Source organism: Hemitrygon akajei, chromosome 5 (assembly GCF_048418815.1).
Source record: "Hemitrygon akajei chromosome 5, sHemAka1.3, whole genome shotgun sequence".
Taxonomy (NCBI): Eukaryota; Metazoa; Chordata; class Chondrichthyes; order Myliobatiformes; family Dasyatidae; genus Hemitrygon; species Hemitrygon akajei.
The window spans coordinates 190,066,326-190,093,287 of record NC_133128.1 but is presented as its reverse complement, the minus strand read 5'-3'; the positions used below and the strand labels follow the sequence as shown (position 1 = coordinate 190,093,287).

Below are 26,962 nucleotides of genomic sequence, written 5' to 3'. Positions count from 1 at the left end.
AATCCTATCTTTTGTAAATAAGGATGCCAAATTTTCAGAAATATATCATATTAATTTCTTAAATTATAAGTAATTTTTTCAAGTGGAATGCAGCAAAAAATTTCATTATTCCAATGGTCCATAGTTAAGTATGAATCTGATTTCCAAGTAACTGCAATAGCCTTTTTGGCTACTGCCAATGCAATTTTTATAATTTTTTCCTGATATTTGTTCAATTTAAGTTTCGGTTTTATCCCTTCAATATCACCTAGTAAAAATAATATTGGGTTATGTGGAAGTTGTATTCCAATGATTTGTTCCAATAAAACTCTTAAATTTATCCAAAAAGGTTGAATTTTAAAACAAGACCAAGTAAAATGTAAAAAAGTACCAATTTCTTGATTACATCGAAAACATTGATCAGATAAATTTGGGTTTAATCTATTTATTTTTTGTGGTATAATATATAATTGATGTAAAAAATTGTATTGTACTAATCTAAGTCGGACATTTATTGTATTTGTCATACTGTCAAGGCATAGTCTTGACCAACTTATTTCATCAATTTTAATGTTCAAATCAGTTTCCCATTTTTGTCTTGACTTAAGAATTCCTTGACACAAGGAAGGTTTCTTTACACAATATGTAGATAAGCCTATAAGAGGAGAGGCTGTACTTGATTTGGTATTGGGAAATGAACTTGGTCAGGTGTCAGATCTCTCAGTGGGAGAGCATTTTGGAGATAGTGATCATAATTCTATCTCCTTTACAATAGCATTGGAGAGAGATAAGAACAGACAAATTAGAAAAGTGTTTAATTGGAGTAAGGGGAATTATGAGGCTATTAGGCAGGAAATTGGAAGCTTAAATTGGAAACAGATGTTCTCAGGAAAAAGTATGGAAGAAATGTAGCAAATGTTCAGGGGATATTTGTGTGGAGTTCTGCATAGGTACGTTCCAATGAGACAGGGAAGTTATGGTAGGGTACAGGAACCATGGTGGACAAAGGCTGTAGTAAATCTAGTCAAGAAGAAAAGAAAAGCTTACAAAAGGTTCAGAGAGCTAGGTAATGTTAGAGATCTAGAATATTATAAGGCTAATAGGAAGGAGCTTAGGAGAGCCAGAAGGGGCCATGAGAAGGCCTTAGCAGGCAGGATTAAAGAACATCCCGAGGCATTCTACAAGTATGTGAAGAGCAAGAGAATAAGACGTGAAAGAATAGTGTGACAATGGGAAAGTATGTATGGAACCGGAAGAAATAGCAGAGGTACTTAATAAATACTTTACTTCAGTGTTCACTATGGAAAAGGATATTGGTGATTGTAGTGATGACTTGTAGCAGACTGAGAAGCTTGAGCATGTAGATATTAAGAAAGAGGATGTGCTGGAGCTTTTGGAAAGCATCAAGTTGGATAAGTCACCGGGACCGGATGAGATGTACCCCAGGCTACTGTGGGAGGCGAGAGAGGAGATTGCTGAGCCTCTGGCGATGATCTTCACATCATCAATGGGGATAGGAGAGGTTCCGGAGGATTAGAGGGTTGCAGGTGTTGTTCCTTTATTCAAGAAAGGGAGTAGAGATCGCCCAGGAAATTATAGATCAATGAGTCTTACCTCTGTGGTTGGTAAGTTGATGGAGAAGATCCTGAGAGGCAGGATTTATGAATATTTGGAGAGGTTTCATATGATTAGGAGTAGTCTTCATGGCTTTGTCAAGGGCAGGTATTGCCTTACAAGGCTGATTGAATTTTTTGAGGATGTGACTAAACATTGATGAAGGTAAAGCAGTAGATGTAGTGTATATGGATTTCAGCAAGGCATTTGATAAGATACCTCATGCAAGACTTCTTGAGAACATGAGGCATGGGATCCAAGGGGATATTGCTTTGTGGATCCAGAACTGGCTTGCCCAAAGAAGGAAAAGAGTGGTTGTAGACAGGTCATAGAGGTCGGTCACCAGTGGAGTGCCTCAGGGATCTGTTCTGGGACCCTTACTCTTCATGATTTTTATAAATGACCTAGATGAGGAAGTGGAGGGATGGGTTAGTAAGTTTGCTGATGACATAAAGGTTGGAGGTGTTGTGGATAGTGTGGAGGGCTGTCAGAGGTTACAGCAGGACATTGTTAGGATGCAAAACTTGGCTGAGAAGTGGCAGATTTAATTCAACCCAAATAAGTGTGAAGTGTTTCATTTTGATAGGTCAAATATGGCAGTATATAGTATTAATGGTAAGACTCTTGGCTGTGTGGAGGATCAGAGGGATCTTGGAGTCCGAGTCCATAGGATGCTCAAAGCAGCTATGCAGATTGACTCTGTGGTTAAGAAGGCATATGGTGTATTGGCCTTCATCAATCATGGAATTGAATTTAGGAGCTGGGAGGTATTGTTGCAGCTATATAGGACCCTGGTCAGTCCCCTCTTGGAGTACTGTGCTCAGTTTGAGTTACAATCGACAATAGACAATAGGTGCAGGAGTAGGCCATTTGGCCCTTCGAGCCAGCACCACCATTCAATGTGATTATGGCTGATCATCCACAATCAGTACCCTGTTCCTGCCCTCTCCCTATATCCCTTGACTCCGCTATCTTTTAGAGCTCTATCTAACTCTTTCTTGAAAGCATCCAGAGAATTGGCCTCCACTGCCTTCTGAGGCAGAGCATTCCATAGATCCACAACTCACTGAGTGAAAAAGTTTTTCCTGAACTCCGTTCTAAATGGCCTACCCCTTATTCTTAAACTGTATCACCTCACTACAGGAAGGATGTGGACATAGAAAGGGTGCAGAGAAGATTTACAAGGATGTTGCCTGGATTGGGGAGCATGCTTTATGAGAATAGGTTGAGTGAACTTTGCCTTTTCTCCTTGGAGCGACAGAGGATGAGAGGTGACCTGATAGAGGTGAATAAGGTGATAAGAAGCATTCATCGTGTGGATAGTCGGAGGCTTTTTCCCAGGGCTGAAATGGCTACCACAAAAGGACAGAGGTTTATGGTGCTGGGGAGTTGGCACAGAGGAGATGTCAGGGGTAAGTTTTTTACGCAGAGAGTGGTGAGTGCGTGGACTGGGCTGTTGGCAACAGTGGTGGAGGCAGATACGATAGGGTCTTTTAGGAGACTTTTGGATAGGTACATGGAACTTAGAAAAATAGAGGGCTATAGGTAAGCCTAGTAATTTCTAAGGTAGGGACATGTTCAGCACAACTTTGTGGGCTGAAGGACCTGTATTGTGCTGTGGGTTTTCTATGAGCAGCAGAGACTGATGCAGTTTGGCACCAGCAGTGTTGCTGAAGTTGCCAGTCAGAATTGAATTCAACGTAGAACTACCTTGTGGACTTCAGCTCTGGATTTTTCCCTCGGCATTTACTTCCAAAGCCCTCCCCATGAATGGGCATAGCCACAAAGTAGTGGAGGTTTGAGATCAGAGCTTTCCTTCTCCAAGATGAGCTGCCAACCATGGCTGATGAACCCCATCTGCCCAAAGTGTTTGGTTTTAAGGCAGTGGTAACCCACCTTTGCCCCTTCTCCTGTCAGTAGCAACAGTTTCTTCAGGCTTAGTAGTTAAGCCACATGTGAAGGACAGGAGCTGGGCTTGGTTGTCAGAGGCCATTTGAGGTGCACGCCGGGGGGACCATTTAATCAATAGTGGGGGCTTACTCCCGTGACCAGCTTTGGCTATAACAACCTTCAAGAACCATACATGCATACTCCAAAGAAATTAATGTATTGCAAATAGAGTCATAGAGAGATAGAAGACAGAAACAGGCCTTTCAGCTCACTAGGTCCACAACAAGCAGCATGTACCATTTTCTTTTTACACTTCTCCTACCTTAACCCATTTTATTGTTTCTACGGTCCCATAAATTTCCCCTATATTCTACCACCCATCTACACACGAGGGTCTCTTTACAATGGCTAATTAACCTATCAACTTGTATGTTTTGGGGAATAGGAGAAAGCCAGAGCACCAAACAGAAACCCAGCAAGTTACAGGGACAATGTGCCAATTTCACTCCATGTCAGAATTGCACCTGGTCCACTGAAAAAATAAAATGTTTACTATATGTTTTAAATGTATCAGTCCCATGCCTTTCCTGCCAGTTGATTTAGTGTGGGCAATTAGTAAACCTGAATCATCAAGGAGGTTTAGCTCAAAGTTAACCGGTGTGTAATAAATGGTCAATCAATAGATTGCCCAATATTATTCTACGTTAGAACTCACTGACTTCAGTGTGAATATGAAATAAATCCATTGTTCAAAAAGTTGGATAGAGCAAGACAATTGCATGATGACTCCAGAAAGAAAAAAATTCAGTTAATTTGTATATATGTTACGAATCTAACCTCCCAGGTTGATTATGGCACTTGGAATAAGTATATTAATCCTGATTTGTAGCAATAATTATTATTTTAAATATGTCCTAAGGTGGTGAATATGTTGAATATACCACATAATTCTATATAGCTGATTAGAATTTTGTTGTTAAAACAGTGTCCTTCTTAAAAGTATCTTCTAGGGCTACGTGATGAACATTACTTCTAGTTCAGAATTCATAATTTGTAGAAAATTATGTATTTGTAAAATCAAAGAATTGAGTGCTCAAGGTTAATAACTGTAAAAGCATTTAACGTGTAGATAGAGGAAGTTATCTATCTATTTACTAACAAAATCTTATCAAAGTAGTTTGAAAATCCTGTCAATACAGTTTCTTTTTTTAAACCGACAAGCCGATGTTGTTTTGCAGTCCATTTTAAAATGATAATAGATGAATGAGTTTAATATACATTTAACTTAAAAATTCAAATAATTTGTTTGTAGTTTTGGCACCTTCCAGTTCAATATTTTCTATGTATTTACATATTGAAATGCATTTAAAAAGTAAGTTAAAATGAATATTGCTGAGAAGCCTTCTGTAAAGATCTTTTACAAAGTTGAAAGAAGTTAAAGGAATCAGAATCAGGTTTAATATCACTGGCATATGTTGTGAAATATGTTGTTATGCAGCAGTAGTACATTGCAATACTTAATAAAAACTATAAATTACAGTAAGAAGGAAATAAGATGTTGTGAGATAGTGTTCATGAGATCAATGTCCAATTAGAACTATAATGAGAGGAGAAAAAGCTGTTCCTGAATTTTTGAATGTGTTCCTTCAGGCTTCTGTACATCCTCCCTGATGGTAGCAATGAGAAGAGGGCATGTCCTGGATAATGGGGGTCCTTAATGATGGATGCCGCCTTTTTGAAGCATCACTCCTGGATGTTGGGGAGGCTAGTAGCCATGATGGAGCTGATTGAGTTTACAACTTTCTGCAGTTTATTTTGATCCTATGCAGTGCCCCACCCCAACTATATGACATGGTGATGCAGTCAATTAGAGTGCTCTCCATGGCACATCTGTAGAAATTTGCAAGTGTCTTTGGTGACATATCAAATCTGATCAAACTCCAAATGAAATATAGCTGCTCTCGTGTCTTTTTTGTAATTGCATCGATAGATCGGGCCCAGAATAGATCCTCAAAAATGTTGACACCCAGGAACTTGAAATTACTCACCCTTTCCACTTCTGATCCCTCTATGAGGATTGCTATGTGTTCTCTCATCTTACCTTTTCTGAAGTCTACAATCAATTCTTTGGCGTTACTGACATTGAGGGCAAGAATGTTGCTGAAACACCACTCAACTAGCTGATAGATCTTGCTCCTGTATGCCTTCTCATTACTATCTGAAATTCTGCCAACAATGCCTAGCCACACAGTCATGGGTGTAGAGTGAATAGAGCAGTGTGCTAAGCACACATTCTTGAGGTGTGCCAGTGTTGATTATCAGCAAGGTGGAAATATTATTTCTGATTCGCATAGTCTGAGGCCTTCCAATGAGGAAGTCGAGGATCCAGTTGTAGAGGGAGGTACAGAGGTTCTGTAGGAATGATGGTTTGATCAGCTCTGTAGGAATGATGGTGTTAAACACTGAGCTGTAGTTAATAAGCAGCAGCATGACATAAGTATTAGTATTGTCCAGGTGATCCAAGGCTGAATGAAGAGCCAATGAGATCGGATCCACTGTAGACCTATTGTGGTGATAGGCATATTGCAGTGGGTCCACATCCTTGTTTAGGCAGAAGTTGGTTCTCGCCATCACCAACCTCTCAAAGCACTTCATCACCGTAGACGTGAATGCTACTGCACAATGATCATTACGGTAGCTCACCCTCCACATTTTTGGGCACTGGTATTATTGTTGCCCTTTTGAAACAGGTGGGAACTTCTGACTGTAGCAATGAGAAATTGAAAGTGACTTTGAACCAGTTGGTGGCACAGGTTTTCAGTGCCTTAACAGATACCCCATTGAGGCCTGTGACCTTGCGAGCATGCACCCTCTTGAAAGATGATCTGATGTCAGCCTCTGAGACAGAGATTACAGGGTCACTAGGTGCTGCAGGGATCCTCATAGTTGTAATTTTATTGTCCCTTTCAAAGTGAGCTTAAAAGGCATTGAGCTCTTCTGGGAGTGAAGTGTCACTGCCATTCATAATATTAGGTTTTGCTTTGTTGGAAGTAATGGGCTGCAAAACCTGCCAGAGTTGACATGCATCTGATTCTGCCTCTAACATTGATCAGAATTGTTCTTTTACTCTTGAGGTAGCCCTTCACCAGTTTTAGCTGGCCTCTCTGTAGAGAAGTACTAAATCAGTATAATATTTTGTTTGATTCTTATTTATGTCCATTTAATAAACAAGAGAAAATCTGCAGATACCGGAAATCTGAGCAACACACACAAAATGCTGGAGGAACCCAGCAGGCCAGTCAGCATCAATGGAAAACATCACAGTTGATGTTTCAGGCTGAAACCCTTCAGGACTGGAGAAAAAAAGCTGAGGAGTAAATTTAAAAGGTGGGGGGAGGGGAGAGAGAACCACCAAGTGATAGGTGAAATTTTGGAGGGGGAGGGATGAAGTAAAGAGCTGAGAAGTTGATTGGTGAAAGAGACAGAAGGCCATGGAAGAAAGAAGAAGAAGGAAAGGAGCACCAGAAGGAGACGATGGGCAGGCAAGGAGATGAGGTGAGAGAGGGAAATGAGGATGGGAAATGGAGGGGGGGGGGGGCATTGCCAGGAGCTTGAGAAATCAATATTCATGCCATCAGGTTCGAGACTACCTAAACGGAATACAAGGTGTTGTTCGCCAACCTAAGTGTGGCCTTTTCATTGGCATTGGAGGAGGCCATGGATAGACATATTGGAATGGGAATGGAAAGTGGAATTAAAATGGGTGGCCACTGGGAGATCCCGCTTGTTCTGGCAGACAGAGCATAGCTGCTTGGTGAAGCAGTCTCCCAATCTACCTCTAGAAATGAATACCAACATTGCATTCACCCTCTTCACAACCGACTCAACCTAGAGGTTAACCTTTAGGGCATCTTGCACAAGGACTCTCAAGTCCCTTTGCATCTCTGCATTTTGAATTTTCTCCCCATCTAAATAATAACCTGTTTGTTTCTTCCACCAAAGAGCATGACCATACACTTTCCAATATTGTATTTCATTTGTCACTTCTTTGCCCATTCCCTGAAACTATCTAATTCTCTCTGCAGGCTCTCTGTTTCCTAATGCTACCCGCTCCTCCACCTATCTTTGTATCATCAGCAAATTTAGCCACAAACCCATTTAATACCGTAGTCCAAATCATTGACATTCTTCGTAAAAGGCAGCAGTGCTAACACCGACCTCTGTGGAACTCCACTGGTAGCCGGCAGCCAGCCAGAATAGGATCCCTTTATTGCCACTCTCTGTTTTCTGTCAACCAGCCAGTGCTCCACCCACACGAGTAACTTATAACCATATAACAATTACAGCACAGAAGCAGGCCATCTCGGACCTTCTAGTCCGTGCCGAACGCTTACTCTCAGCTGGTCCCACTGGCCTGCACTCAGCCCATAACCCTCCATTCCTTTCCTGTCCATATACCTATCCAATTTTACTTTAAATAACAATACTGAACCTGCCTCTACTACTTCTACTGGAAGCTCGATCCACATAGCTACCACTCTCTGAGTAAAGTAATTCCCCCTCGTGTTACCCTTAAAGTTTTGCCCCCTAATTCTCAACTCATGTCCTCTTGTTTGAATCTCCCCTATGCTCAATGGAAAAAGCCTATCCACGTCAACTCGATCTATCCCCCTCATTATTTTAAATACCTCTATCAAGTCCCCCCTCAACGCTCCAAAAAATAAGGACCTAACTTGTTCAACCTTTCCCTGTAAATTAGGTGGTAAAACCCAGGTAACATTCTAGTAAATCTTCTCTGTACTCTCTTTATTTTGTTGACATCTTTCCTATAATTCGGTGACCAGAACTGTGCACAATACTCCAAATTCGGCCTTACCAATGTTTGTGCAATTTTAACATTACATCCCAACTCCTATAGCCAATGCTGTGATTTATAAAGGCCAGCATACCAAAAGTTTTCTTCACCACCCTATCCACATGAGATTCCACCTTCAGGGAACTATGCACCATTATTCCTAGATCACTCTGTTCTACTGCATTCTTCAATGCCCTACCATTTACCATGTATGTCCTATTTGGATTATTCCTACCAAAATATAGCACCTCACACTTATCAGCATTAAACTCCATCTGCCATCATTCAGCCCACTCTTCTAACTGGCCTAAATCTCTCTGCAAGCTTTGAAAACCTACTTCATTATCCTCAACACCACCTACCTTAGTATCATCTGCATACTTACTAATCCAATTTACCACCCCATCATCCAGATCATTAATGTATATTACAAACAACATTGGACCCAGTACAGATCCCTAAGGCACACCACTAGTCACCGGCCTCCAACCTGACAAACAGTTATCCACCACTACTCTCTGGCATCTCCCATCCAGCCACTGTTGAATCCATTTTACTACTTCAATATTAATACCTAACGATTGAACCTTCCTAACTAACCTTCCGTGTAGAACATAGTCAAAGGCCTTACTCAAGTCCATATAGACAACATCCACTGCTTTACCCTTGTCAACTTTCCTCGTAACCTCTTCAAAAAGTTCAATAAGATTTGTCAAACATGACCTTCCACGCATAAATCCATGCTGACTGTTCCTAATCAGACCCTGTCTATCCAGATAATTATATATACCATCTCTAAGAATACCTTCTATTAATTTACCCACCACTGACGTCAAACTGACAGGCCTATAATTGCTAGGTTTACTCTTAGAATCCTTTTTAAACAATGGAAACACATGAACAATATGCCAATCCTCCGGCACCATCCCCGTTTCTAATGACATTTGAAATATTTCTGTCAGAGCCCCTGCTATTTCTACACTAACCTCCTTCAAGGTCCTAGGGAATATCCTATCAGGACCCGGAGATTTATCCACTTTTATATTCCTTATAAGTGCCAGTACTTCCTCCTCTTTAATCGTCATAGTTTCCATAACTTCCCTACTTGTTTCCCTTACCTTACACAATTCAATATCCTTCTCCTTAGTGAATACCGATGAAAAGAAATTGTTCAAAATCTCCCCCATCTCTTTTGGCTCCACACATAGCTGTCCACTCTGATTCTCTAAGGGACCAATTTTATCCCTCACTATCCTTTTGCTATTAATATAACTGTAGAAACCCTTCAGATGTATTTTCACCTTACTTGCCAAAGCAACCTCGTATCTTCTTTTAGCTTTTCTAATTTCTTTCTTAAGATTCTTTTTACATTCTTTATATTCCTCGAGCACCTCATTTACTCCATGCTGCCTATATTTATTGTAGATATCTCTCTTTTTCCTAACCAAGTTTCCAATATCCCTTGAAAACCATGGCTCTCTCAAACTTTTAACCTTTCCTTTCAACCTAACAGGAAAATAAAGATTCTGTACCCTCAAAATTTCACCTTTAAATTATCTCCATTTCTCTATTACATCCTTCCCATAAAACAAATTGTACCAATCCACTCCTTCTAAATCCTTTCGCATCTCCTCAAAGTTAGCCTTTCTCCAGTCAAAAATCTCAACCCTGGGTCCAGTCCTATCCTTCTCCATAATTATATTGAAATTAATGACATTGTGATCACTGGACCCAAAGTGCTCCCCAACACATACTTCCGTCACCTGACTTATTTCATTCCCTAACAGAAGATCCAACATTGCCCCTTCTCTAGTTGGTACCTCTATGTATTGCTGCAAAAAAACTAACCTGCACACATTTTACAAACTCCAAACCATCCATCCCTTTTACAGTATGGGCTTCTCAGTCTATGTGTGGAAAATTAAAATATCCCACAATTACAACCCTGTGCTTACTACAAATATCTGCTGTCTCCTTGCAAATTTGCTCCTCCAATTCTCGCTCCCCATTAGGTGGTCTATACTACACCCCTATAAGTGTTACTACACCTTTCCCATTCCTCAATTCATTTCAAAACTTCCCTGTAATTCTATGAGCTCTTATCTTGCGCAGGTCCACCGTTGAATAGGCTGTCCATTGATCGCCTGGACATCACTTTTCCACAGTCAACCAATATCTTTTGACTCCATTGTAATTTAAATCTCTGTCAATCCCTGACAAATATACTCAATCATTCTGCCTCTAAATCTGAAGCAGCAAATTTCAAAGATACACTGTGAGAAGAAATTCCTCCTCATATCTATCTCAATAACTTGCTTTAGGAAACCATGTGCTCTGGTTTTAAAACCTTCCACAAGGGAAAACATTTTCTCAAGATCCACCCTGTTAATTCTCTTCAGAACCATGTAAAGTACATTAGATTACCTCTCATTGTTCTAAATTCCAACAAGTGTAGACCCCAACTGCTCAATCATTCTTACTATGTCAGCTTCTTCACCCCAGGAATCAAACTTATGAAGCTTCTGTAGACTACTTGATTAGGGATAGTCTGTATGGCTTTGTGTGTGGTAGACTGTGTCTAACCAAACTTATAAGTTTTTCAAGGAGGTTAACAGGAAAATTGATGAAGGAAAGGCAGTGGATGTTGTTTACATGGACTTCAGCAAGGTTTTTGACAAAGTCCAACATGAGGGGAAGGGAGGGGGGGAACAAGAAGGTTCAGTCACATAGTTTCACAAGAGAAGCCAGATGTGGTTGTAGGTGCTTATCTGTCTGTCTGGACCACTGCTACTTTATTGTTTCCTGTCAGAGTCACCTTGTGTACAGACACTCCTGTGCCTTCATGAGCATACATGAATCTATGTACTGTATATTAGGCAGCTTATGTTTTTATTATGTATTTATATTAATTGTGTTCTTTATTTTAATGTATTTTTTGTGCTGCATTGGATCTGGAGTAACAATTATTTCATTCTCCTTTACACTTGCTTACCGGAACAGTCTTGAATTTTGGACACCAGTTCTTGGTGGTGTGCTTCAAGGATTGATGGTGGGTCCACTGTTGTATGTTGTCTACTGTATATTAATGACCTGGATGATAATGTGGTAAACTTGATCAGCAAATTTGTGGATGACATCAAGGTTCGGAGCATAGTTCACAGCGAGGAAGGTTATCAAAGTTTGCAGTGGGATCTGGGCCAGCTCAAATTTATGGTTGATGAAATTTAATACAGACAAGTGTGAAATATTGCACTTTGGGAGGAATAACCAGGGTAGGACTTACAGAGTGTATGGTAGGGCACTGATGACTGATCAATGTGATAAAACAAAGTGATCTGGGAATACAGGTCCATAATTCCTTGAAAGTGACATCATAAATAGAAAGGATCGTAAAGAGAGCTTTTGGCATATTGGCCTTCATAAATTAAAGTACTTAGTACAGGAGATGGAATGTTAAGTTGAAGTTGTATATGATACTGGTGAGGCCTAAGTTTTGAGTGCAGTTCTGATTACCTACCTACAGGAAAGATATCAAGAAAATTGAGAGTATCGTGAAAATTTATAAGGATGTTGTCAGGACTTGAGGAACTGAGTTATAGGGAAAGGTCGAACAGATTAGGACTTTTTTCCATGGCATATAACAGAATGAAAGGAATTATAAAATCATGAGGATAGGGTTAATGCATGCAGGCTTTTTTTTCACTGAGGTTGGATGAGATGAGGACTAGAGAATATGGGTTAAGGGTGAATGCGAAGTATCTAGGTGGAACCTGGGGGGAAATCTCTTCACTCAGAGGGTGATGTGCATGTGGAATGAACTGCCAGCAGAAGTCATGGATGCAGATGCAATTGTAACATTTAAGAGAAGCTTGGTTAAGAACATTGAGGGGAGAGATATGGAGGGCTATGGTCCAGTTATGGGTCAATGTGACTAGGCAGAAAACCTGGCTGGCATGGACTAGATAGCCTGAAGGGCCTGTTTCTGTGCTGCAGTGCTTTATGACTATTTCTCCAGTATCTCTAATATGGAGTCCAAAATAAATATTGAACTGCCAACACAGATGCCTTGTGCAGGAAGGCACAGAGTCGACTGTACTTCCTTAGAAGGTTGGCGTCATTCAATGTCTGCAGTGAGATGCTGAAGATGTTCTATAGGTCAGTTGTTGAGAGCGCCCTCTTCTTTGTGGTGGCGTGTTGGGGAGGAAGCATTAAGAAGAAGGACGCCTCACGTCTTAATAAGCTGATAAGGAAGGCGGGCTCTGTCGTGGGCAAAGTACTGGAGAGTTTAACATCGGTAGCTGAGCGAAGGGCGCTGAGTAGGCTACGGTCAATTATGGAAAACCCTGAACATCCTCTACATAGCACCATCCAGAGACAGAGAAGCAGTTTCAGCGACAGGTTACTGTCGATGCAATGCTCCTCAGACAGGATGAAGAGGTCAATACTCCCCAATACCATTAGGCTTTACAATTCAACTGCCAGGACTTAAGAACTTTTTTAAAGCTATTATTAATGCTTTTTGAGTTAGTGATTTAGATGCATATCATATTATTACTGAGTTAAGTAGATAGATAGATAGATAGATAGATACTTTATTCATCCCCATGGGGAAATTCAACATTTTTTCCAATGTCCCATACACTTGTTGTAGCAAAAACTCATTACATACAATACTTAACTCAGTAATACATTGTATGTAATGAGTTTTTGCTACAACAAGTGTATGGGACATTGGAAAAAATGTTGAATTTCCCCATGGGGATGAATAAAGTATCTATCTATCTATCATTGGACTCAACCATGTGTATTCTTACAAATCCAATTTTCAACTCACACAGTACTTGTGCATGGCCTGGAATCAGTCTTTTCCCGCATCAAAATTATGTCCAGCTCAATTTCAAGATATATATAGAGTATAACCATTTATTAATTTATCATCTGCATTCTGGCACTAGCAGAAGCCAGCAAATGTCTAATTGTTGCAATCTCTGCTAACTAAGCTTGGCTGAAGAAAGCGATCATTTCTCATTCTTATAAACTTAAGAAACTGAAAGTGCACTTTGGTGAATTTCTCCTCATTTGACAAACCTACAGTTTGATGAAATGTTATGCCTCCCTTCAATAGCAAATGTATCTTTCTTAAGAAAAGGAGACCATATTTATATTCTGTACAATTTTCAAACATTAGTCTCACCTGCATAATAGAGCATCTTGACTCTATTACCCTTCTCAAATCCTCCTGTAATAAAGGTATATACTGTTTTTGTTTATAATCACACATCATAGCTGCATGTTCACATTTAGTGAATGTATTTACAACGATATCCAGATCCCTCTGAGCTCTAACATATTACATTCTCTCACTGTATGAAAAGTCCCTGCGTTTCAACCTTTTCCTCTATGGAAGTGGATGAGCTCAGCAGTTTCCACATGGTATTCCAAAAACCAAGTCCTTATTGACTTAACTTCTCTATGTCCCTTGAAGTTTTTGTGCTTTCTCCCCATAAGCTATATTGCCACTTAGCTTTGCAAGTCAATAAACTTGAATATATTACACTTGACTCCATCTTCCAAATCATTGATAAAAATTTTGAACGGTATTAGTTTCTATTTTATGGTTTTCCAACTTAAAGATGATTTTTTTTTTACTTTTTATCCATTAACAATTCCGCTGTGTAGGTTAGTATGCACTAATTTGTTTAATCATCTTCATGAGTGGCACCTTTATACCATTTGAAAGATCTAATACACACTTCAACTAGCTGCCTTTATTTATTCTGCTGGCATAACCTAACAAAGTTAGCAGAATTGTGAAAGATAGTTGGCTTTTCAATAATCTATATTGACTCTGACTAATCATATTTTCTACGTTCCCAGTTATCATTTTCATCCTACTAGGATCTAGAGCTTTTCCCTACTCCGACACCACCCTGACTGCCTGAAGTTTCCTGTTCTCAAAGAGTGGGATTGCAATTTCTACCTTTCAATTTGAGAGAGCCTGTCTAGAATATTGGATGGTGACAAGCAGCCCATCCATTAATTCCATAACCACCTTTGTCAAAACTCTAGAATTGATCACAATCCTGCCTGATTAATTTCTCCAAGTGGCGTTAATTTATCCAATACTTCTTTGAGCTCCTCTTGACTCAAAACTTAATATTTTCCAGAGTATATCCACATTTGGACCTGCATAAGATTGTAAGAAATAAAACCATACAAAAGTAGATAGCAGCATAAGTAGTGAGAAGGATAAAAACAGTTTAAAGAGATATATTAATAGGCTAGGTAAGTGAGCAAAAGTTCTCTGAAAGAGTATAATGTGGAAAAATGTGAAGTTGGAACAAGGAACAAAAAAAGAAAATTTGCAAAAACATGTAGCACAAGGCAATTTGAAGGTTCTTTGCTATAAACACAGAAAGCTAACACATAGATTAATGAATGTTCACTGTTAGTTAAAGTGGTGGGAATACAAAAGTAAGGAAGTTGGGCCTCTTTGAGTTCAGGTGTAACCTGTCCCCTTTGTACAGATCATACCGTCTCCAGAAGAGATACCAATGATCCAGAAATCTGAAACACTGTGCCCTGCACCAGTTGCTCAGCCATGCAGTCATCTGCCAAATTATCCTATTCTGAACCTCACTGGTGTGTGGCACAGGCAGCCATCCAGAGATTGTACCCTGGAGGTCCTGCTTTTCAGCTTTCTGCCTAGTTCCCTATATTCTCCCATTTCCTACCTATGTTGTTGGGACCCATATGTACCACAACTTCCAGCTGTTTACCCTTCTCCTTTAGAATGCTGAGGACCCAATGTGAGACATCCCTGACACTGGCACCTGGGAGGCAAAATACCATCTGGGTGTCTTTATATGTCAATTGAATCTCCTGCCTCTCCCATAATTATAGAATCCTCTAACATTACCACACTCCTCTTCTCCCTGCTTCTCTTCTGAGCCACAGAGCCAGCTTCAATGCTAGAGACCTCACTGTGGGTTCTCCCTATTAGCAACGAGCAGGGGCAGAACCCTAGAGGCATTGAGTTATACAGCAGAAATTGCAGATCTTTCAGCCCAATTCGTCCACAGTGAACAAAATACCTATTTGAGCTTGTCCCTTTTTCCTGTGTCTGGCCCATATCCCTCTAAGTATTTCCAATTCATGTATCTGTCTAAAATGCCTTTTAAGCATTGTAATTATAATTAAATCCCTTTCTGAGTTTTGTCACTTTTAATAAGGTCTCATCCTTTTCTGAATTGCACATTGTTTGGGAATAATCTGGTGACTCTTTAATGCATTCTTTAGCAGTACATAATTTCTTGGGTACAGAAATTGTAATTTTTCACAGTATTTCAGATGGGTTTCAGTTCAAGAGTAGAGAGGTCATGTTGCAAGTCTACAAATCTCTGGTGAGGCCGCACTTGGAGTATTGTGTTCAATTCTGGTCACCTCGTTATAGGAAGGATGTGGAAGCTATGGAGAGGGTGCAGAGGAGATTTACCAGGATGTTGCCTGGTTTGGAGAACAAGTCATACGAAGCAAGGTTAGCAGAGCTGGGACTTTTCTCTTTGGAGTGTAGAAGAATGAGAGGGGACTTGATAGAGGTCCACAAGATTATGAGAGGCATAGATAGGGTGGATAGTCAGTACCTGTTTCCCAGGGCACCAATAGCAAACACCAGAGGGCATATGTACACAATTAAGGGAGGGAAGTTTAGGGGAGACATCTGGGGTAAGTTTTTTACACAGAGGGTTGTGAGTGCCTGGAATGACTTGCCAGGGATGGTGGTGGAGGCTAAAACATTAGGGGTATTTAAGAGCCTCTTGGACAGGCACATGGATGAAAGAAAAATGGAGCGTTATGGGGAAGTGTGAGTTTAGTACTTTTTTTTAAGGATTATATGGGTCGGCACAACATGGAGGGCTGAAGGGCCTGTACTGTGCAGTAGTGTTCTATGGTTCTATGGGTCTGTACAATTACAATAAAACTTTCTCACCTTCATATTCAACTCTTCTTGTAAAAAAGGCAAACATACCATTTGCTTTCTTAATTGTATGCTGCTGCACCTGCTTGTTAGCCTTGAGGAGCTACAGCTGTTCAGTGACATCACTCTTGAGGCAATTATTCCCTGCACATTTCAAAACATGTTAAAATTTAGCCTTATTTCTATTGAGTGTATCTAAGTGTATGTATTTGCTGGTTATAGTTAATATTGTGAAGCATCATAATTCTTTCAAGTCAAGTGATATTTCATTACCCATACATTTTTTTTTGAAAGATGTAAATCCTACATGAGAGCACTTGGGATTTTGGTTAGTTTAATGTAAAGTTCACAAATGAGATTCATGGCAAGGTACCACAATTTAGTACCTGATAGTACAAAGTAAACAACGGGACAAAGTTATTTATTTTACACAGCACTATTTGCAAAACCCTTCTCAGAATTCCAAAAAGGAGCTTGAAATTGAGGTTAATGTACTTCTCATAAGTTTTTATTTTGGATTTCAAGCATTGGCAATTTTTAGAATTTTGTTTCTCTTTGCGTGGCCTACAGTCTTATTGCAACACTGGGATACTTCCTTGGCTGTAGGTTTATGAGGCTTGGGCTTTGCTTTGTAAACGAGCTCCAAGATACACTTTATCTTGTATATACTATCCTTCACCTGCAAAACAAACAGGTTACAATACATGGTTTCAATCTGTTTCAAACTGTGAAGAAAACTGCATTACATAATGCTAAATCTTTGTTTTAAAATGTTCAGCTGATATTATTTTAAACATGCTGAAGTCCTAATATACAATTATTTTCATTTACACGTTTTAGATCAGAGCAAGCTGTTTAAATTCAGTGCCATCATGGAGGTGGAAAAACACGCTGTCCAGCAGTTCAGCAACCATGGTCATGTCCTTACAAAGCAGGCAATTCTTCCTAATGACAGATTAGTGGAGGAACCCAAGCATGAAAATGTGCCAAATCATTTACTGGAAACAAGTAAGATAACTTGAGAAATAAGCAATGAAACCGCTAGCACATAGCAAATTCAAGAATGAAATTTTAATCCTATTCAAGAATACATAATTTTTTCTAATATGTGAATATGTTATTATGCTTTAATCAGTAAATGGATGTACTGAATATAAAATAAACTTCCAATAAATCTATTTTTAAGAGCTAAAATACTTTGAATTCCCAAGGATGTTAGCTAGCAGCTAATTGAGCAAGATATGTCTGTTGAAGTTTTATTTATTAGGTATTTTAAATTAAAAATGTTTAATGAAGGGAAGAATATTATATGCATAAGAAATGTGAGTTTAGATCTATTTTATGTATGTTTTTTGTTAGAACTCAGTGGTTGGATCTGCCCATAGACAACAGCAAAAGGCTGGATCAATTTTTATGCTAAGGCTTAATGAATTATGAGACTTAAGAGCTATTAAATGATTCCCTGGTACAATAAGATGGACTCTGGACCTCAGTATGATCTTGCACCTTATTGTTTACATGCACTGCTCTTTCACTGTATCTGTTGCAATACATTGTTAGAGTCTCCTGTCAGATTGTACAGGAGAGAGAGGATTAATAATTGATCAGATCTACAGGGAAGTAGTCACCCCGCAGTTGCAGGAGGTGAGTAGCTGGGTGACTGTTAGGAGAAATGGAAATCGGCAGTTAGAGCAGAGCACACCTGTGGCCATTCCCCTCAAAACTAAGTATACCACTTTGGATACTTTTGTGGGGTTGACCTCCTGGGAACAGACAGGAGATTCTGTGGAGGTGAATGGGACACCTGGATGGTTGCCTCCCAGGTGCCAGGGACAGGGACGTCTCAGATCACGTCCACGACATTTTAGAGAGGGAGAGCAGCCAGATGTCTTGGTACATATTAGTACCAATGACATAGGTCCTGAAAAGAGAATTTAGAGAGCTAGGTAGAAAGCTAAGAAGCAGGACCTCCCAGGTAGTAATTTCTGGATTGCTGCCTGTGCCACACGTTAGTGAGGGTAGAAACAGGATGATTTGGCAGATAAATGCATGGCTGAGAAGCTGGTGCAGACAGCAGGGCTTCAGGTTCTTGGATCATTGGGATCTCTTCTGGGGGAGATATGACCTGTACAAAAGTGACGGCTTGCACCTGAACCCGAGGGGAGCCAATATTCTTGTGGGCAGGTTTGTCAGAGCTTTGGGAAGGGTTTAAACTAATTTGGCAGGGTGGTGGGAACTGGAGTGAAGGGACTCAGGATAGGACGGATGACAGATGCCTTGTGCAGGAAGGCACAGAGTCGAATGTACTTCCTAAGAAGGTTGGCGTCATTCAATGTCTGCAGTGAGATGCTGAAGATGTTCTATAGGTCAGTTGTGGAGAGCGCCCTCTTCTTTGTGGTGGCGTGTTGGGGAGGAAGCATTAAGAAGAGGGACGCCTCACGTCTTAATAAGCTGGTAAGGAAGGCGGGCTCTGTCGTGGGCAAAGGACTGGAGAGTTTAACATCGGTAGCTGAGCGAAGGGCGCTGAGTAGGCTACGGTCAATTATGGATAACTCTGAACATCCTCTACATAGCACCATCCAGAGACAGAGAAGCAGTTTCAGTGACAGGTTACTATCAATGCAATGCTCCTCAGACAGGATGAAGAGGTCAATACTCCCCAATGCCATTAGGCTTTACAATTCTACCTCCAGGACTTAAGAACTTTTTAAAAGCTATTAATGCTTTTTGAGACGGTGATTTAGATGCATATCATATTTTTTTTTTACTGAGTTAAGTATTGTATGTAATTAGTTTTGCTACAGCAAGTGTATGGGACATTGGAAAAAAAAAGTTGAATTTCCCCATGGGGATGAATAAAGTATCTATCTATCTATCTATCTATCTAAAAAGTAAAGATAGCATGCTGTCAGATTGTCAGGAAGGGCAGGCAGGTGATGGGACTGAGTTGCAGCCAACAGGCTGAGTATCAAAGCATTAGGGATGCAGAATCAGAAAGGATAGCAGAAATGGTACTCAAAGTGTTGTATGTAACTGCGCGTAGTATAAGAAATAAAGAGGATGTTCTTGTTGCACTATTACAGATTGCCAGGTATGATGTTGTAGCCATCACTGAATTGTGGCTGAAGGATAGTGGTAGTTGGGAGCTGAATGTCCAAGGTTACATGTTATATTGGAGGGATAGGAAGGTGGAGGCAGAGGAGGTGGTGTGGCTCTACTGGTAAAGAATGGCATCAAATCTGTAGAAAGATGTGACATAGGATTGGACGATGTTGAATCCTTGTAGACTGAGTTAGGAAATTGCAAGGGTAAAAGGATGTTGATGGCAGTTATATACAGGCCTCCCAATGGTGGCTGGGAGGCGTACCACAGGTTATAACAGGAAATAGAAAAGGCGTGTCAGAAGGGCAATGCTATGGTGGTCATGGGAGATTTTAATATGCAGATCGATTAGGAAAATCATGTTGGCAATGGAGCTCAGGAGAGTGAGTTTCTTGAATGCCTAAGAGAAGGCTTTTTAGAGCCGTTTGTCATTGAGCCTACTAGGGGATCAGTTGTACAGGATTAGATGTTAGGTAATGAAACAGAGGCGATTAGGGATCTTAAGGTAAAAGAACCCTTAGGAACCAGTGATCACAATATGATTGAGTTCAACTTGAACTTTGATAGGGAGAAAGTAAAGTCTGATGTAGCAGTATTTCAGTGGAGCAAGGGAAATTACAGTGGTATGAGAGAGGAGTTGGCCAAAGCAAATTGGAAGGAGCTGCTGGCTGGGATGTGAGCAGAGGAGCAATGGCATACATTTCTGGGAAAAATAAGGAAGGTGCAGGACATATGTATTCCAAAAATGAAGAAATACTCAAATAGTAAAATAGTACAACCATGGCCGACAAGGGAAGTCTAAGCTATTGCAAAAGCAAAAGGAAGGGCATACAACAAAGCAAAAATTAGTGGGAAGATAGAGGATTGGGAAGTTTTTAAAAACCTACAGAGAGCAACTAAAAAATCATTAGAAGGGAGAAGATGAAATATGAAAGCAAGCTAGCAAAAAATATCAAAGTGGATAGTAAAAGTTTTTTCAAGTATGTTAAAGATAAAAGAGAACCATAACCTACTGGTCAACCTCAACGCTTTGCAATTCGACTACCGGAGCAACAGGTCAACAGCAGACGCCATCTCTCTGGCACTACATTCCTCCTTAGAACACCTGGAGAATAAAGACGCATATGTAAGGCTCCTTTTCATTGACTACAGCTCTGCCTTTAATACCATCATTCCAAATAAACTGATTCCTAAGCTCTGGAACCTGGGTCTTAGCACTCAGATCCGCAGCTGGATCTTCAACTTCCTCACAGACAGGACCCAGGCTGTAAAGATAGGGGACAAGCTCTCCTCTACAATCACTCTGAGCACTGGTGCCCCACAAGGCTGTGTACTCAGCTCCCTGCTGCACTCACTGTACACCCATGATTGTGTAGCCAACTTTCCATCAAACTCAATATACAAGTTTGCTGATGACACCACAATTGTAGGCCATATCTTGGGTAATGATGAGTCTGAGTACAGAGAGGAAATTAAGAACCTGGTGGCATGGTGCGAAGACAATAACCTATCTCTCAACGTCAGCAAGATGAAGGAATTGGTTGTTGACTTCAGAAGGAGTAGCGGACCACACGACCTCATCTACATTGGTGGCGCGCAGGTGCAACAGGTCAAAAGCTTTAAGTTCCTCGGGGTGAATATCACAAATGACCTGACTTGGTCTAACCAAGCAGAGTCCACTGCCAAGAAGGTCCACCAGCACCTTTACTTCCTGAGAAAGCTGAAGAAATTTGGCCTGTCCCCTTAAAACCCTCACTATTTTTTATAGATGCACTGTAGAAAACATTCTCCTAGGGTGCATCACAACCTGGTATGGAAATTGTCCTGTCCAAGACTGGAAGAAGCTGCAGAAGTTCGTGAACATAGCCCAGCACATCACACAAACCAATCTTCCATCCTTGGACTCACTTTACACGGCATGCTGTCGGAGCAGTGCTGCCAGAATAATCAAGGACACGACTCACCCGGCCAACACACTTTTTGTCCCTCTTCCCTCCGGGAGAAGGTTCAGGAGCTTGAAGATTCGTATGGCCAGATTTGGGAACAGCTTCTTTCCAACTGTGATAAGACTGCTAAACGGATCCTGACCCAGATCTGGGCCGTACATTACAAATATCCGGACCTGACTTGCACTACCTTACTTTCCCTTTTCTATTTTTCTAATTATGATTTATAATTTTAATTTTTATTATATTTACTTTGATTTGTACTTCAGGGAGTGCAAAGCACAGCATCAAATATCGCTGTGATGATTGTACACTCTAGTATCAATTGTTTGGTGACAATAAAGTAAGTAAAGTGAAATGAGAGTGGATATAGGACCGCTATAAAATGAGGCAGGAGAAATAACAATGAGGGACAAGGAGATGGCTAATGAACTAAATGAGTATTTTGTATCAGCTTTCACTGTGGAAGACACTACCAGTATGCCTGATGTTGTAGTGTGCAAAGGAAGCAAAGTAAGTATAGTTACTGTTACAAGAGAGAAGGTGCTCCAAAACCTGAAAGACTTAAAGGTACATAAGTCATCCAGACCAGATGAACTGCACCCTAGGGCCGGGGGTCACCAACCTTTTTTGCACTGAGGACCAGTTTAATATTGCCAATATTCTTGCAGACCGGCCGACAGCAGTCTTGGCCTCAGCTATCTCTGCATTATCATCATTGTTAAGCCTTTTATGTCCCCTACCACCTCTTCCAAAGAAACTCTCAAGCGACGTTTGTTTTTTACTCATCGAGTAGTTGTAGGTTAATGACTGACTGATGACCTCGCATGTGTTCGAGTTCAACAGTGGTCATGACAGGGAATGAGGAAAGGTGCAGCTGACTCATATCGTTTCATATCGCCAAATCATATCGTTTCCTCGTGGCCCGGTAGCACATGCTTTGCGGCCCGGTGGTTGTGGACCACTGCCCTAGCATTCTGAAAGAGGTAGCATTAGAGATTATGGTAGCAGTAGAAATGATCTTGCAAATATTACTGGACTCTGACATGGTGCCAGAGGACTGGAAAATTGAAAATGTCACTCACTCTTTAAGAAAAGAGGAAGGCAGTAGAAAGGAAATTATAGACCAGTTAGCCTGACCTCAGTGATTGGGAAGATGTTGGAGTCAGTTGTTGGATGTTAGGTGAGGTTATGGAGTACGACCAGACTATGTAACAGTTTCTTCCCCCAAACTATCAGACTCCTCAATACCCAGAGCCTGGACTGACACCAATTTACTGCCCTATTATCTTGTTTATTATTTATTGTAATGCCTGCACAGTTTTGTGCACTTTATGCAGTCTTGGGTAGGTCTGTAGTCTAGTGTAGTTTTTTCTCTGTGTTGTTTTTTACGTAGTTCAGTCTAGTTTTTGTACTGTTTCATGTAACACCATGGTCCTGAAAAACATTGTCTCATTTTTACTGTGTGCTATACCAGTAGTTATGGTCAAAATGACAGTAAAAAAGTGACTTGATTTGACTTGACTTGACTTGGTGACACAGGACAAGATGGTACAAATTCAGAATGGCTTCCTTCAGGGAATTCTTTGAAGAGATTACAAGTAGGATAGATAAAGGGGATGCAGTAGTTGTATATTTGGACTTTCAGAAAACCTTTGACAAGGTCCTACACATGAACCCGTGGTATTACAGGAAAGTTACTAACATGGTTGGAGCATTGCTGATTAGTAGGAGGCAGAAGTAGGAATAAAAGGATCCCTTTCTGGTTGGCTGCCAGTGACTACTAGTGTTCCGCAGGGGTTGGTGTTGGTACCACTTCTTTTTATGCTGTAGATAAATGATTTAGATGATGAAATAGATGGCTTTGTTGCCAAGTTTGTAGATGATACAAAGATTGGTGGAGGGGCAGTTAGTGTTGAGAGAACAGGTGAGGATGCAGAAGGACTTACACAGATTAGGGGAGTGGGCAAGAAAGTGGCAAATGAAATCCAATATTGGAAAATGCATGGTCATGCACTTTGGTAGCAGAAATAAATGTGCAGACTATTTTCTAAACAGGGAGAAAATCGAAAAAGCTGAGATGCAAAAGTCCTTGTGTCCTTGTGCAGAACACCCTAAAGGTTAAGTTGCAGGTTGAGTCAATGATGAGAAAGGCAAATGCCATATTAGCATTCGTTTCAAGAGGTCTAGAATACAAGAGCAAGGATGTGATGCTGAGGCTTTATAAGGCACTGGTGAGTCCTCACCTTGAGTATTGTGAACAGTTTTGGGCCCCTCATCTTAGAAAAGATGAGCTGGCATTGGAGAGGGTCCAGAGGAGGTTCACAAGGATGATTCCAGGAATGAAAGGGTTATCATACAAGGAACATTTGATGGCTCTGGGTCTGTACTCACTGGAATTCAGAAGGATGAGGTGGGGGATCTCATTGAAATCTTTCGAACGTTGAAAGGCCTAGAGAGAGTAGATATGGAAAGGATATTTCCCATAGTGGGAGAGTCTAGGACAAGAGGGCACAACCTCAGGTTAGAGGGGCACCCTTTCAAAACAGAGATGCAGACAAATTTCTTTAGCCAAAAAGTGGTGAATTTGTGGAATTGGTTGCCACGTGCAGCTGTGGAGGCCAGGTCGTTGGGTGTATTTAAGGCAGAGATTGATAGGTTCTTGATTGGACATGGCATCAAAGGTTACGGGGAGAAGGCCAGGAACTGGTGTTGAGGAGGAGAAAAAAAAAGGATCAGCCATGATTGAATGGCTGAGCAGACTCGATGGGCCAGATGGTCTAATTCGGCTCCTATGTCTTAAGGTCTTTTATCTTGGTCTACCTTAATGCATTCTAACAATTAGATCTGTATTAACAGTATACAAGACAGCTTTTCACTTTATCTTGGTACATGTGACAATTCCAGATCATCTAAAATTTGTGGACACTTATGGGGACTGAACAGGTTGTAGATTCATGGATGCCCTTCAGTTTAACTCATCCAAGCTCATCAAATTATCTAGCTGAGCCAGTCCCGTTTGTCTGAGTGTGATCCATCTCCCTCTAAATTTATCCTATCCATTAAACTGTCCAAATGTCTCTTAAACATTGTGAACATACCCATCTTTACCACTTCCTCTGTCAGCTCCCACCAGTTGTCCCTCTTTTAGGAAGTTAAGAACTTCTTTAACTGGAAGATTGTGTATCTGTTGGATTCTCTGTTCCAGAGGACTAGTGATGCTCTATCATTCAGTGCATTCAAGTCTGAGATAAGTAGACTTTTTTTTTTAAATCCAGGGAGTCAGAGAATATCAGGATTGAGTCAGTAACTGGAAATAAAATAAAAGATCAGCCATGATGTTGTTAAATGTCAGAGTGGGCTTGCTGAAGAGTGGTTTGTTCGCTCTTCTATTTTTAATATTTTTATGCTCTGAAATATATTCAGGGTAGGTGCAGCTAATCATAACACTTCACACAATTTGCACCATTTGTAGATGAAAATACTTAACATTGTGAAGGCTTTTCAGTCTGCAGAACTGAGCAGTTCTGTAAGAAATTTGCATAAATATTAAAAGTATCTAAAATTAATTAAGTTCAGTAGCCACATGCAGTTTGATATAAAGTTATTTCCTAGCTCTACCAGTCAGAAAGACTTGCATACTTCTTGTGCTCTCTCTCATCAGATATCAGAATAGTCCATAAAAATAAATAGTCCTTATTTTCACTATTTATTTTGTATGTTATTTGTTCATTGAGATACAACGTGGAATAGACCCTTCCAAGCCTTTGAGCCGTGCTGCCCAGCAATCACCAATTTAACCCTGGCCTAATCATGAGACAATTTTTATATATGACTAATTAACCTACCAACCAATACATCTTTGGACTGTGGGAGGAAACTGAAGCACCTAGAAGAAACCCACTAGGTCACGGGGAGAACATACAGACTCTTTACAGGCGATGGCAGAAATTGAATCCAGATCACCTGTTCTGTAAAGTGTTGTGGTAACCACTATGCTTCCCAAAGTTATAGTAATTTTATGTCTTTGCTCTGTACCGCTGCTGCAAAACAATAAATCATATAACATTCAAGTCATATTAAACAGTGACTATAAACCTGACTCTCATTTTAATAGCCTTATCTGCATGCCTTGACTTTCGTCCACTTAATCCCTGTCCACAATCAAAAACTGATCTACAGTTTTGTTTGTTTTAGTACAGTAATATTCACAATGTAAAAAAGTTGCCAAATTACTAGAAAGGACATAGAAGTAGATTGGTTATATATTATTGCTCATCATCCTACAGGATAAAATTTATATTTGTTTTTAAACAATAGTTTCACTAACAAATAAATAACAACAACTTTGTGTTAAGTAGTAATGCCAACCTGTGAATTGTGGAATTTAGACTTGATATGTTTTCAGTCATACACAATAAGTTTCCTAAAGAGTTTTAGAAAGTATCTTAATTAGTTCCATAAAACAAATATTTTACATTGTACAACGCACAGTTATGCATTGAGAGTAAATTGTAGAAGTCAATGTTAATAGGTATTTATAGTGTTTTTTGGCAGAAAGGAAGATTAGACAATCCTGGTCTGAAAAGTACTGAGCTCCTTATTTACAAACAAATGTATTTTATCTGGTCTATGAAGGAAGTTTTAATTAAAATTGAATATGCTTTAAAATGATTCTTCAGTTTATTTAATATTCTTCTGCGAACTTTTCATTTTCTATTTTTCCACTTATTTTGCAGAAATCTATAGCACATTACAGAAAAACAAAACAATTAAGGCTATCCCTGCTATTCTGCATTTTGGAGGTTATGACATAGGAAAGCATCACCAACAGAATCTGGTAGGCTGAAAACTTAAAATAGCGAGATATTTTCCCCATATTTTGTGGATAGTTTCATCATCAAGAGTGGATAATTTCATCAAGATGATGCAAGTGATATGTGTTTTGACATTATGCTTTGAATATTTTTATTAATTTATAGGGTTGTGGTTCTTATTGGAAAGGCTTGCACATATTGCCAATATTTATTTACTCTTGAAGTGACAATAACCTTTCTTCTTGAACTGCTGTGGTCTCTGAAAATACTTAAGGAATTTTTCAGAGCGTAGCCTTTCCAATGATGAAAGAAAAACAATATATTTCCAAGTCAGGATGTTGTGCAAGTTAAAAGAAAATTTCCAAGTGACAGTGTTCTTGTGCAGCTGTTACCATGGTGCTTCAAACTGAAAGAAGTCATAGATTTGAGAAGCCTTGTTGAGGAAGCCTGGCTGGGTAACTGCATTGCATGTTGTAGAAGAAGGACATGGTAGCATTAGAGAATGCAGAAAACATTCACTGGGATGTTGCCTGGAATAGACAGTTAGACTTTCAAGGAGAGATTGGATAGGCTGAATTTGTTCTCTTTGGAATTTAGGAAGCAGTAACCTTATGGTGATTTATAAAACCAAGATGAGCTCAAATTCTCAAAATCGTTTTTTTTTTCCAGGGAAAGTAGGTCTAGAACTAGTAAGTTTAGGTTTAAGATGAGAGAGGAGAAACATAAAGGGATAAGATGTTCATTCAGTGTATGGTAATTATCTGCAGCAAGCTGCCAGAGT

The 26,962-nt window shown here is 40.0% G+C and overlaps 1 protein-coding gene across 1 annotated transcript in view; it reads left to right on the top strand.

Moving 5' to 3' along the window:
- The window catches only part of cfap221 (cilia and flagella associated protein 221), a 212,724-nt gene that overhangs the window by 33,948 nt on the left and 151,814 nt on the right, over positions 1–26,962 (top strand). Inside the window, exons 3-4 of the mRNA XM_073047564.1 lie at positions 17,157–17,324; positions 26,104–26,204. Of these exons, the coding sequence (XP_072903665.1) occupies positions 17,189–17,324; positions 26,104–26,204 (237 nt within the window). The 5' untranslated portion in view covers positions 17,157–17,188. The remainder of the gene's footprint in view (positions 1–17,156; positions 17,325–26,103; positions 26,205–26,962) is intronic.